This window comes from Salvelinus fontinalis, unplaced genomic scaffold, assembly GCF_029448725.1.
Source record: "Salvelinus fontinalis isolate EN_2023a unplaced genomic scaffold, ASM2944872v1 scaffold_0593, whole genome shotgun sequence".
Lineage (NCBI taxonomy): Eukaryota > Metazoa > Chordata > Actinopteri > Salmoniformes > Salmonidae > Salvelinus > Salvelinus fontinalis.
The window spans coordinates 83840-96311 of NW_026600802.1; the positions used below are offsets into that span (position 1 = coordinate 83840).

The 12472-nt window shown below is 39.5% G+C and overlaps 1 protein-coding gene across 1 annotated transcript; it reads left to right on the forward strand.

The window, feature by feature from the left end:
• The first annotated feature begins 434 nt into the window (after positions 1–434).
• On the forward strand, positions 435–8259 carry LOC129846587 (saxiphilin-like). The gene is made up of 6 exons (XM_055914532.1): positions 435–456; positions 514–645; positions 3500–3631; positions 5606–5695; positions 7860–7991; positions 8128–8259. Exons 1-6 carry the CDS (start codon positions 435–437, stop codon positions 8223–8225), a joined length of 606 nt encoding a protein of 201 aa, XP_055770507.1. The 3' UTR covers positions 8226–8259.
• Positions 8260–12472: the final 4213 nt, after the last annotated feature.

The window sequence follows — 12472 nt, forward strand, 5'->3', positions numbered from 1 at the left end:
AATCCAGCACAGCTGTTGCTTCACCAACTCTTTCTTAATTTCCTGCATTTTTTCTGCACTACTCGCCGCCATTTCGGACCTCCTACTCTCTGTGCGGGGTTCCAGAGGGAGGGTTCTGACTGGACGGGTCCTTAAAAAGCAGAGGAGGGAGAGGTAGAAGTTAACTCACCGGCAGGACAGAGAGAGAAAGAGAGAGACCCAGTGAAGACCTTTGAAGATCTCTGAAGGAGTGAAGCAACATCTGAAGATTTCAGAAATGTACATCTGAAATGGCTTCCTATTCAGTATAGGGCACTGCTTCTGACCAGGGCCAATAGGGGAACAGGGTCCCATATAGGATCCAGTCTCCTGACCAGGGCCCAAAGGGGAACAGGGTCCCATATAGGATGCAGTCTCCTGACCAGGGCCCAAAGGGGAACAGGGTCCCATATAGGATGCAGTCCATGATTCCAGAATGTATATCCATCATTGTTATGTTATGTCCACATTACAATGTATGTTCCCTGTATCCAGATGCTACGATACGACCCAAGACCCCCTGTGAGCGTGCTAGAGATGATGTGATAAATGGCCTAATTGAAGCCTTCATCCCCACGTGTGACGCCGCTGGACAATACACCCCTGAGCAATGTTCCGGCTCTAAAGGTTAACCTTTCAGGAGCCTCTACCCCGGGTCCGGGAGCACCCCCCCCCCCCACCCCCACTGATTAGCATCGCTAGCATAGCGTCACAATTAAATAGTAGCATCTAAATATCATTAAATCACAAGTCCAAGACACCTAATGAAAGATACAGATCCTTTGAATAAAGCCACCATTTCAGATTTTTTAAATGTTTTACAGGGAAGACACAATATGTAAATCTATTAGCTAAACACGTTAGCAAAAATCACCATTTTTCATTGTCCACCATTTTCTCTCAACACCATTTGCTATCACCAATTCGGCTAAACTAAGATATTGATAGCCACTAACCAAGAAAAAACCTCATCAGATGACAGCCTGATAACATATTTATGGTATAGGATAGGTTTTGTTAGAAAAATGTGCATATTTCAGGTATAAATCATAGTTTGCCATTGCAGCCAGCATCACAAATCTCAACAAAGCTCATAGAATTACTACAGAGAGCAACTTATATTACCAATTTACTCATCATAAAACATTTCTTAAAAATACACAGCACATAGCAATGGAAAGACACAGATCTTGTGAATTCAGACAACATTTCAGATTTTCTAAGTGTTTTACAGTGAAAACACAATAAATCGTTATATTAGCATACCACATATGCAAACGTTACCAGAGCATTGATTCTAGCCAAAGAGAGCGATAACGTAATCATCGCCAAAATATATTAATTTTTTCACTAACCTTCTCGGAATTCTTCAGATGACACTACTGTATCATCATATTACAACATACATTTAGAGTTTGTTCGAAAATGTGCATATTTAGCCACCAAAATCATGGTTAGACAATGACAAAAGTAGCTCAGCTGGTCAGAAAATGTCCTGCACCATACTAGACAGTGATCTAGTCTTATACATAAATACTCATAAACTTGACAAAAAAATACAGGGTGGACAGCGATTGATAGACAATTTAATTCTTAATACAATCGCGGAATTACATTTTTTAAATTATCCTTACTTTTCAATACAGGTTGCGCCAAGCGAAGCTATAGCAAACAAAATGGCGGCATAAGCGTTTAACATTTATCGACAGAAACACGATTTATCATCATAAATTGTTCTTACTATAAGCTGTTCTCCCATCAGAATCGAGGACAATGAATCCTTTCTTGGGTCTAATCTTCTTTTGGTCGAAAGATGTCCACTTGTCCGTCGAAATGCCCACTAACGTACGACCGGGACCCCGAAACGTGCCCGGAGCTTCAAAGTCTATTACAAAGTAATGCCTCAAAATCGCACTAAACGGATATAAATTGCTATAAAACGGTTTAAATTAACTACCTTATGATGTTTCTAACACCTTTAACGAGTAAAATAGATGACCGACGCTATATTACTGGCTAAACCAAGGCTTGGAAAAAGGCCAGTCAGATGTCCTTCTTGCGTTGAGCGCAGTGTCCAAAGGAACGCTACTTCCGGTATTTGGTGATTTATAGAGCCAATGATTGCGCAATCGACTCCATTCAAATTGTCACCACTTACTGACATCTAGAGGAAGGCGTGGGCAGTGTTTGTATCTCATAGGATTTACAGAGACTTTTAAAACTGATCTGGAACCAGAGGCCAAGATGTCTAAATCTCACACACTGGGAGGAAAAGTGCTGTAGAATGAGTTCTGTTTCACTCAGAGACATAATTCAAACGGCTATAGAAACTAGAGAGTGTTTTCTATCCAATAATAACAATAATATGCATATTGTACGAGCAAGAATTGAGTACTAGGCAGTTTAATCTGTAGAGAAAATTATGCTAATGCGAAACAGCACCCCCTATAGTCGCAAGAAGTTAAAACACACGCACGCACGCACACACACACACTATAAATGCTCCAATTCAGTTTAACGTGACAATTAAATTTGTTACAGTAAAATTTATATTTGTGTAAATATTGTATACGTAACAGGTTATTAACATGTCTTTCTGGTAGGTCAATGTTGGTGTGTGAACAGTTCTGGACGGAAGATCCCTGGTACTGAGACTCGACCAGGCACTGCTAGAATCAACTGTTCCACCAAGTGTAAGTGAGGCCCTGTGGTCTCATCCAACACCATCACCACTTTAAACTCCAACACATCACCACTCTTGCTTCCTACCTTGGATATCTTTATACTTTCTTTACAAGCTGCTCCACTGATTTCAGAATCATGATCTCTCTTCTTCCTGTATCATGATCTCTCTTCTTCCTGTGTCATTATCTCTCTTCTTCCTGTGTTTTTCCACTTCCGACCATTCAGGTCATTGATCCTCATCCTCCCGCTACATTCCATCAGAACTGACAGCCATATTGTTCTCAATCCAGCACAGCTGTTGCTTCAAAAACTCTTTCTAAATTTCCTGCATTTTTTCTGCACTACTCGCCGCCATTTCGGACCTCCTACTCTCTGTGCGGGGTTCCAGAGGGAGGGTTCTGACTGGACGGGTTCTTAAAAAGGAGAGGAGGGAGAGGTAGAATTTAACTCACAGGCAGGACAGAGAGAGAAAGAGAGAGACCAAGTGAAGACCTTTGAAGATCTCTGAAGGAGTGAAGCAACATCTGAAGATTTCAGAAATGTACATCTGAAATGGCTTCCTATTCAGTATAGGGCACTGCTTCTGACCAGGGCCAATAGGGGAACAGGGTCCCATATAGGATCCAGTCTCCTGACCAGGGCCCAAAGGGGAACAGGGTCCCATATAGGATGCAGTCTCCTGACCAGGGCCCAAAGGGGAACAGGGTCCCATATAGGATGCAGTCCATGATTCCAGAATGTATATCCATCATTGTTATGTTATGTCCACATTACAATGTATGTTCCCTGTATCCAGATGCTACGATACGACCCAAGACCCCCTGTGAGCGTGCTAGAGATGATGTGATAAATGGCCTAATTGAAGCCTTCATCCCCACGTGTGACGCCGCTGGACAATACACCCCTGAGCAATGTTCCGGCTCTAAAGGTTAACCTTTCAGGAGCCTCTACCCCGGGTCCGGGAGCACCCCCCCCCCCACCCCCACTGATTAGCATCGCTAGCATAGTGTCACAATTAAATAGTAGCATCTAAATATCATTAAATCACAAGTCCAAGACACCTAATGAAAGATACAGATCCTGTGAATAAAGCCACCATTTCAGATTTTTTAAATGTTTTACAGGGAAGACACAATATATAAATCTATTAGCAAAACACGTTAGCAAAAATCACCATTTTTCTTTGTCCACCATTTTCTCTCAACACCAGTAGCTATCACCAATTCGGCTAAACTAAGATATTGTTAGCCACTAACCAAGAAAAAACCTCATCAGATGACAGCCTGATAACATATTTATGGTATAGGATAGGTTTTGTTAGAAAAATGTGCATATTTCAGGTATAAATCATAGTTTGCCATTGCAGCCAGCATCACAAATCTCACCAAAGCTCATAGAATTACTACAGAGAGCAACTTATATTACCAATTTACTCATCATAAAACATTTCTTAAAAATACACAGCACATAGCAATGGAAAGACACAGATCTTGTGGATTCAGACAACATTTCAGATTTTCTAAGTGTTTTACAGCGAAAACACAATAAATCGTTATATTAGCATACCACATATGCAAACGTTACCAGAGCATTGATTCTAGCCAAAGAGAGCGATAACGTACTCATCGCCAAAATATATTAATTTTTTCACTAACCTTCTCAGAATTCTTCAGATGACACTCCTGTAACATCATATTACAACATACATATAGAGTTTGTTCAAAAATGTGCATATTTAGCCACCAAAATCGTGGTTAGACAATGACAAAAGTAGCTCAGCTGGTCAGAAAATGTCCTGCACCATATTAGACAGTGATCTAGTCTTATACATAAATACTCATAAACTTGACTAAAAAATACAGGGTGGACAGCGATTGATAGACAATTTAATTCTTAATACAATCGCGGAATTACATTTTTTAAATTATCCTTACTTTTCAATACAGGTTGCGCCAAGCGAAGCTATAGCAAACAAAATGGCGGCATAAGCGTTTAACATTTATCGACAGAAACACCATTTATCATCATAAATTGTTCTTACTATGAGCTGTTCTCCCATCAGAATCTTGGACAATGAATCCTTTCTTGGGTCTAATCTTCTTTTGGTCGAAAGATGTCCACTTGTCCGTCGAAATTCCCACTAACGTACGACCGGGACCCCGAAACGTGCCCGGAGCTTCAAAGTCTATTACAAAGCAATGCCTCAAAATCGCACTAAACGGATATAAATTGCTATAAAACGGTTTAAATTAACTACCTTACGATGTTTCTAACACCTATAACGAGTAAAAAGATGACCGACGCTATATTACTGGCTAAACCAAGGCTTGGAAAAAGGCCAGTCAGATATCCTTCTTGCGTTGAGCGCAGTGTCCAAAGGAACGCTACTTCCGGTATTTGGTGATTTATAGAGCCAATGATTGCGCAATCGACTCCATTCAAATTGTCACCACTTACTGACATCTAGAGGAAGGCGTGGGCAGTGTTTGTATCTCATAGGATTTACAGAGACTTTTAAAACTGATCTGGAACCAGAGGCCAAGATGTCTAAATCTCACACACTGGGAGGAAAAGTGCTGTAGAATGAGTTCTGTTTCACTCAGAGACATAATTCAAACGGCTATAGAAACTAGAGAGTGTTTTCTATCCAATAATAACAATAATATGCATATTGTACGAGCAAGAATTGAGTACTAGGCAGTTTAATCTGTAGAGAAAATTATGCTAATGCGAAACAGCACCCCTTATAGTTGCAAGAAGTTAAAACACACGCACGCACGCACACACACACACTATAAATGCTCCAATTCAGTTTAACGTGACAATTCAATTTGTTACAGTAAAATTTATATTTGTGTAAATATTGTATACGTAACAGGTTATTAACATGTCTTTCTGGTAGGTCAATGTTGGTGTGTGAACAGTTCTGGACGGAAGATCCCGGGTACTGAGACTCGACCAGGCACTGCTAGAATCAACTGTGCCACCAAGTGTAAGTGAGGCCCTGTGGTCTCATCCAACACCATCACCACTTTAACCTCTAACGCCCCCCTAACCCGGATCCGGGATCCCCCCCAACACAAAAGCTGACTAGCATAGCCTAGCCTAAAGTTACAGGGATATCATAAAATAAAATGTTCATGAAATCACAAGTCCAAGACACCAAATGAAAGATACAGATCTTGTGATTCAAGCCATCATCTCTGATTTGTAAAATGTTTTACAGGGAAGACATAATATGTAAATCTATTAGCTAACCACTGTTAGCAAAAGACAACAATTTTCTTACTCCACCATTTTCTTACTGCATCAGTAGCTATCACCAATTCGGCCAAATAAAGATATTGATAGCCACTAACCAAGAAGAAACCTCATCAGATGACAGTCTGATAACATATTTATTGTATAGGATAGGTGTTGTTAGAAGAATGTGCATATTTCAGGTATAAATCATAGTTTACAATTGCACCCACCATCAGAACTCGACTAAAATAAATACAGAGTGCAACGTGTATTACCTAATTACTAATCATAAAACATTTCTTAAAAATACACAGCGTACACTAATTGAAAGACACAGATCCTGTGAATCCAGACAATATTTCAGATTTTCTAAGTGTCTTACAGCGAAAACACAATAAATCGTTATATTAGCATAGCACATGTGCAAACATTACCCCAGCATTGATTCACGGCAAAAAGAGCGATAGCATTATCACCACCAAAATGTATTAATTTTTTCACTAACCTTCTCATAATTCTTCAGATGACACTCCTGTAACATCATATTACAACATACATATAGAGTTTGTTCGAAAATGTGGATATTTAGCCACCAAAATCGTGGTTATACAATGAGAAAAGTAGCCAAGCTGGTCAGAAAATGTCGGGCGCCATATTAGACAGTAGTCTTATACATAAATACTCATAAACTTGACTAAAAAATACAGGGTGGACAGCGATTGATAGACAATTTAGTTCTTAATGCAATCGCTGAATTACATTTTTTAAATTATCCTTACTGTTCAATACAGGTTGCGCCAAACGAAGCTACACCAAACAAAACGGCGGGCATAAGCGTTTAACATTTTTCGACAGAAACACGATTTATCATCATAAATAGTTCTTACTATGAGCTGTTCTTCCATCAGAATCTTGGGCAATGAATCCTTTCTCCGGTCTAATCGTCTTTTGGTCGAAAGATGTCCTCTTGTCCCGTCGAAATGGCCACTAACGTTCACCATGCACTCGAAAAGTGCCCAGCTCCTTAAAGTGCATCACACAGAAATGCCATAAAATCGCCCTAAACGGATATAAATTGCTATAAAACGGTTCAAATTAACTACCTTATGATGTTTTTAACACCTATAACGAGTAAAAACATGACCGGAGAAATATTACTGGCTAAACAACAGCTTGGAAGGAGGCAAGTCCAACGACCATCGTGCGTCAGGCGCAGAGACGAAAAGAAAGCTACTTCCGGTCATTGGTGTTTTATACAGGCCCTGATTGCGCAATCGACACCATTCAAAGCGTCACCCCTTACTGACATCTAGAGGAAGATGTGGGCAGTGTTTGTATCCTCATAGCATTTACAGGGACCTTACAACTGACCTGGGAACAGGGGCCAAGATTTCTGAAATCTCACTCCTTGTCAGGGAAAGTGCTGTAGAATGAGTTCTGTTTCACTCAGAGACATAATTCCAACGGTTATAGAAACTAGAGAGTGTTTTCTATCCAATAATAATAATAATATGCATATTGTACGAGAAAGAATTGAGTAGGAAGCCGTTTAAATTGGACACGTTTTCCAGAAAAAGTGACAACAGCACCCCCTGTCCTCATCAGGTTAACTCACCGGCAGGACAGAGAGAGAAAGAGAGAGACCCAGTGAAGACCTGTGAAGATCTCTGAAGGAGTGAAGCAACATCTGAAGATTTCAGAAATGTACATCTGAAATGGCTTCCTATTCAGTATAGGGCACTGCTTCTGACCAGGGCCAATAGGGGAACAGGGTCCCATATAGGATGCAGTCTCCTGACCAGGGCCCAAAGGGGAACAGGGTCCCATATAGGATGCAGTCCATGATTCCAGAATGTATATCCGTCATTGTTATGTTATGTCCACATTAAAATGTAAGTTACCTGTGTGTCCAGATGGTACGATACGACCCAAGACCCCCTGTGAAGGTGCTAGAGATGCCGCGACACATGGCCTAATTGGAGCCTTCATCCCCACATGTGACGCAGCTGGACAATACACCCCTGAGCAATGTTCCGGCTCTAAAGGTTAAAACACACGCACGCACGCACACTATAAATGCTCCAATTTCAGTTTAACGTGACAATTCAATGTGTTACAGTAAAATGTATATTTGTGTAAATATTGTATATGTAACAGGTTATTAACATGTCTTTCTGGTAGGTCAATGTTGGTGTGTGAACAGTTCTGGACGGAAGATCCCGGGTACTGAGACTCGACCAGGCACTGCTAGAATCAACTGTTCCACCAAGTGTAAATGAGGCCCTGTGGTCTTATCCAACACCATCACAACTTTAACCTGTTCTGGCTGCACGCTGAATATTGAAAAAACTGGAAAATGTGTGCACATTTTCAAACGGCCTCCTAAGAAACTTTTTATTTTCCAATATGCATATATTTACTACTGTTGGATAGATAACAGTCTGTAGTTTCTAAAAAGGTTTGAATTGTTTCTCTAAGTCGAACAGAAATATTTTTACAGCCATTTTCCCAGCCGAATTGAGTTTCCCAAAATGCGATGTGTCTCTTTAAGACCTTCTCTATAAAAGGCCATTTGACTTGGGACAATAGGGACACGTCAGAGGTGTACGTCAGACTGTAATGCGGAAGTGAGAATTGAAAGGGGTCGAATATCTCGTCCCTGGACTGAATAACAGAACTTCTTGTGAGACATGCGCAGTTAAAATAAAAATCCGGGCGCGAAGGATAATTTGATCTCGGCTTCTGGAACAAGGTAGATAACTTTGAATATGATGCCTGACTACGATATTATTTGCTACATGTCACAAAATCATCCTAAAGGTTGTTTTTTCAATATACTTTAATTATATTATTGCAATTTATTCTGGACTTTAGATGTGAAACGACGGAAGAATTTTTTGAAGAAACGCTTTCTGGCGCAGCAATGCTACCGTGCTAGCTAACCAAAGAGGGAAATCTTTCGTTCTGGAACCCAACTAAAGACTCTACTGGACATTGGACCCCGTTACAACATTCTGATGGAGTACCAAGAAAGATAAGACCCAATTTGGGATGCTTTTTCATATATATGTCGAACTGTTGAATGCTAACGCTGCTAACTATGCTAGGCTAGCGCTTGACTAGAATCAATGCTGCCTTATGCTAGCTTATGATGTTAGCTAATATAACGATATATTGTGTTTTCGCTGTAAAACACTTCAAAAATCGGAAATGTTGTCTGTATTCACAAGATATCTGTCTTTCATTAGTTATCCACCATATGTTTTTCTGAAATGTTTTATGAGGTGTAATTAGTAGCCGACGTTGGTGTATGTATTTTCTCTGGCTACTCCCGGCTGGATTCAGACTGTAGCTATGTATTAGCATTTTTGGGTAGCATCAATGTAAAACTGATTTATAGCTAAAATATGCACTTTTTATGAACAAAACATAGATTTATTGTGTAACATGTTATATGACTGTCATCTGAGGTCGTTTTTTCTGGGCTCTTTAGGTTGGTTTTAGTTTATTTCGGTTGGTTGTGCATGCTACTTCAATCATAATTCATACTTCATAATCATAATTCATACGTGTCTGTCCACTTTTGTATTTGGTGGTGAGCTAACATAAATATATGTGGTGTTTTCTCTGTAAAACATTTAAAAAATCGGACATGTTGGCTGGATTGACAAGATGTTTATCTTTCAAATGCTGTATTGGACTTGTTAATGTGTAAAAGTTAAATATTTTTAAAAAATAGATTTTGAATTTCGCGCTCTGCAGCTGTTGTCATTTTCGGTCCGAGGTCGGGCTTGCACCCCAAACAGGTTAAACTCCAACACATCACTATTTTTGCTTCCTACCTTGGATCTCTTTATGCTTTCTTTACAAGATGCTCCACTGATTTCAGAATCATGATCTCTCTTCTTCCTGTTTTTCTGTATCACGATCTCTCTTCTTCCTGTGTCTTTCTGTATCGGGATCTCTCTGCTTCGTGTGTCTTCCTGTATCATGATCTCTCTTCTTCCTGTGTCTTCCTGTATCATGATCTTTATTCTTCCTGTCTTTCAGTATCATGATCTCTCTTCTTCCTGTGTTTTTCCACTACCGACCATTCAGGTCATTAACCCTCATCCTCCAGCTACATTCCATCAGAACTGACAGCCATATTGTTCTCATTCCAGCACAGCTATTGCTAGTGACAATTCAATGTGACAATTCAATTTGTATTACAGTAACGTTTGATGTGCACGCAGGAACAACTTATACACTAAACTTAAAGTCTTTGCAGATTGTTCTGCATGTTGTTTAAGTCTTTGTCTACTTCCTCGCAGATGAAAGGCGATGAAAATACTGTGAAAATACATTGGAAATACTTTGACAGTTGTCTTTACTGTATTATGGGAGCACATTCAATACAAAATAAATACGTGAAGGAGATTAAACTGTTGATTTACTTACTTTATTGTTGGTGTGATATGCTGAACAACTTGACTGCACCAGTTCATTTCTGGGAAATGGAGAAATGAGTAGGACTGTTATGGTGACTGTAACCGCTGGTGTGATGGTAATACAAAACATGAAGGCAGTCAAATTCCACGTGACCATGTAGTAATTAGGCTTCTCCAAGCTCTGATGCTGCTGATGGTCATTCGTAGTCTACCACACTTGCTAACTGCCTGCTACTCAGCACTCTATTGTCCCTCTAATCACTCTGACATCAACTCTGATTGGTGGAAATCAGAATCATGGACATCTGAGCAGGGGGTTGTGGGGTTTAGTCACGTGCACAGGCAAGGCCTTTGTAAATCAAATCAAATTTTATTTGTCACATACACATGGTTAGCAGATGTTAATGCGAGTGTAGCGAAATGCTTGTGCTTCTAGTTCCGACAATGCAGTAATAACCAACAAGTAATCTAACCTAACAATTCCACAACTATTTCCTTATACACACAAGTGTAAAGGAATAAAGAATATGTACATAAAGACATATGAATGAGTGATGGTACAGAACGGCATAGGCAAGATGCAGTAGATGGTATAGAGTACAGTATATACATATGAGATGAGTAATGTAGGGTATGTAAACATTATATTAACTTCTTATGGCTGCAGCCCGAGGCCGCCCACAATATGACAACAGCCAGCTCAAGTGCAGGGCGCGAAATTCAAAAGATATTTTTTTTTAAATATTTAACTTTCACACATTAACAAGTCCAATACAGCAAATGAAAGGTACACATCTTGTGAATCCAGCCAACATGTCCGATTTTTACAATGTTTTACAGCGAAAACAGCACGTATATTTATGTTAGCTCACCACCAAATACAAAAAAGGACAGACATTTTTCACAGCACAGGTAGCATGCACAAAGCCAACCTAACTAACCAAGAACCAACCAAACTAACCAACAAACAACTTCATCAGATGACAGTCTTATAACATGTTATAAAATAAATCTATGTTTTGTTGGAAAAATTTGCATATTTCAGGTATAAATCATAGTTTACATTGCAGCTACAATCAGAAAATTGCACGGAAAGCATCCATAATAATTACAGACACCAACGTCAAATACCTAATTACTCATCATAAAACATTTCTGAAAAATACATAGCGTACAGCAAATGAAAGACAGGCATCTTGTGATTCCAGCCAATATTTCCGATTTATTAAGTGTTTTACAGCGAAAACACAATATAGCGTTATATTAGCTTACCACAATAGCCAGAAGGACAAGCCATTTCCCAGCAAGCAGTAAAAGTTAGCGATCGTAACAAACCAGTAAAAGATAGATAATTTTTGACTAACCTTGATATTCTTCATCAGATGACAGTCCTATAACATCAGGTTATACATACACTTATGCTTTGTTCAAAAATGTGCATATTTAGAGCTGAAATCAGTGGTTATACATGTTGCTATCGTAATAGCTAATACACGATGGTCTCTGTAGTTATTCTAGTCGCTTTGGTGAGAGTTGTGATGGTGGCTACAATGGTAAACTCTGATTTATACCTGAAATATGCACATTTTTCTAACAATACATATTTATTGTATAGCATATGTTATCAGACTGTCATCTGATGAAAGTGTTTCTTGGTTAGTGGCTATTTATATCTTTATTTGGTCGAATTTGTGATAGCTACTGATGGAGTAAAAAAATGGTGGAGTAAAGAAGTGGTGTCTTTTGCTAACGTGGTTAGCTAATAGATTTACATATTGTGTCTTCCCTGGAAAACATTTTAAAAATCAGAAATGATGGCTTGATTCACAAGATGTGTATCTTTCATTTGGACACGTGTACTACACATGCTAGCTAAAGTTGCTCATCTTGCAGGTGCCTTGGTGGAAGAGTGGGGTAACATCTCACAGCAAGAACGGGCAAATCTGGTGCAGTCCATGAGGAGAAGATGCACTGCAGTTCTTAATGCAGCTGATGGCCACAGCAGATACTGACTGTTACTTTTGATTTTGACCCCCCCCCCCCCCCCCCTTTGTTCAGGGACACATTTTTCCATTTCTGTTAGTCACATGTCTGTG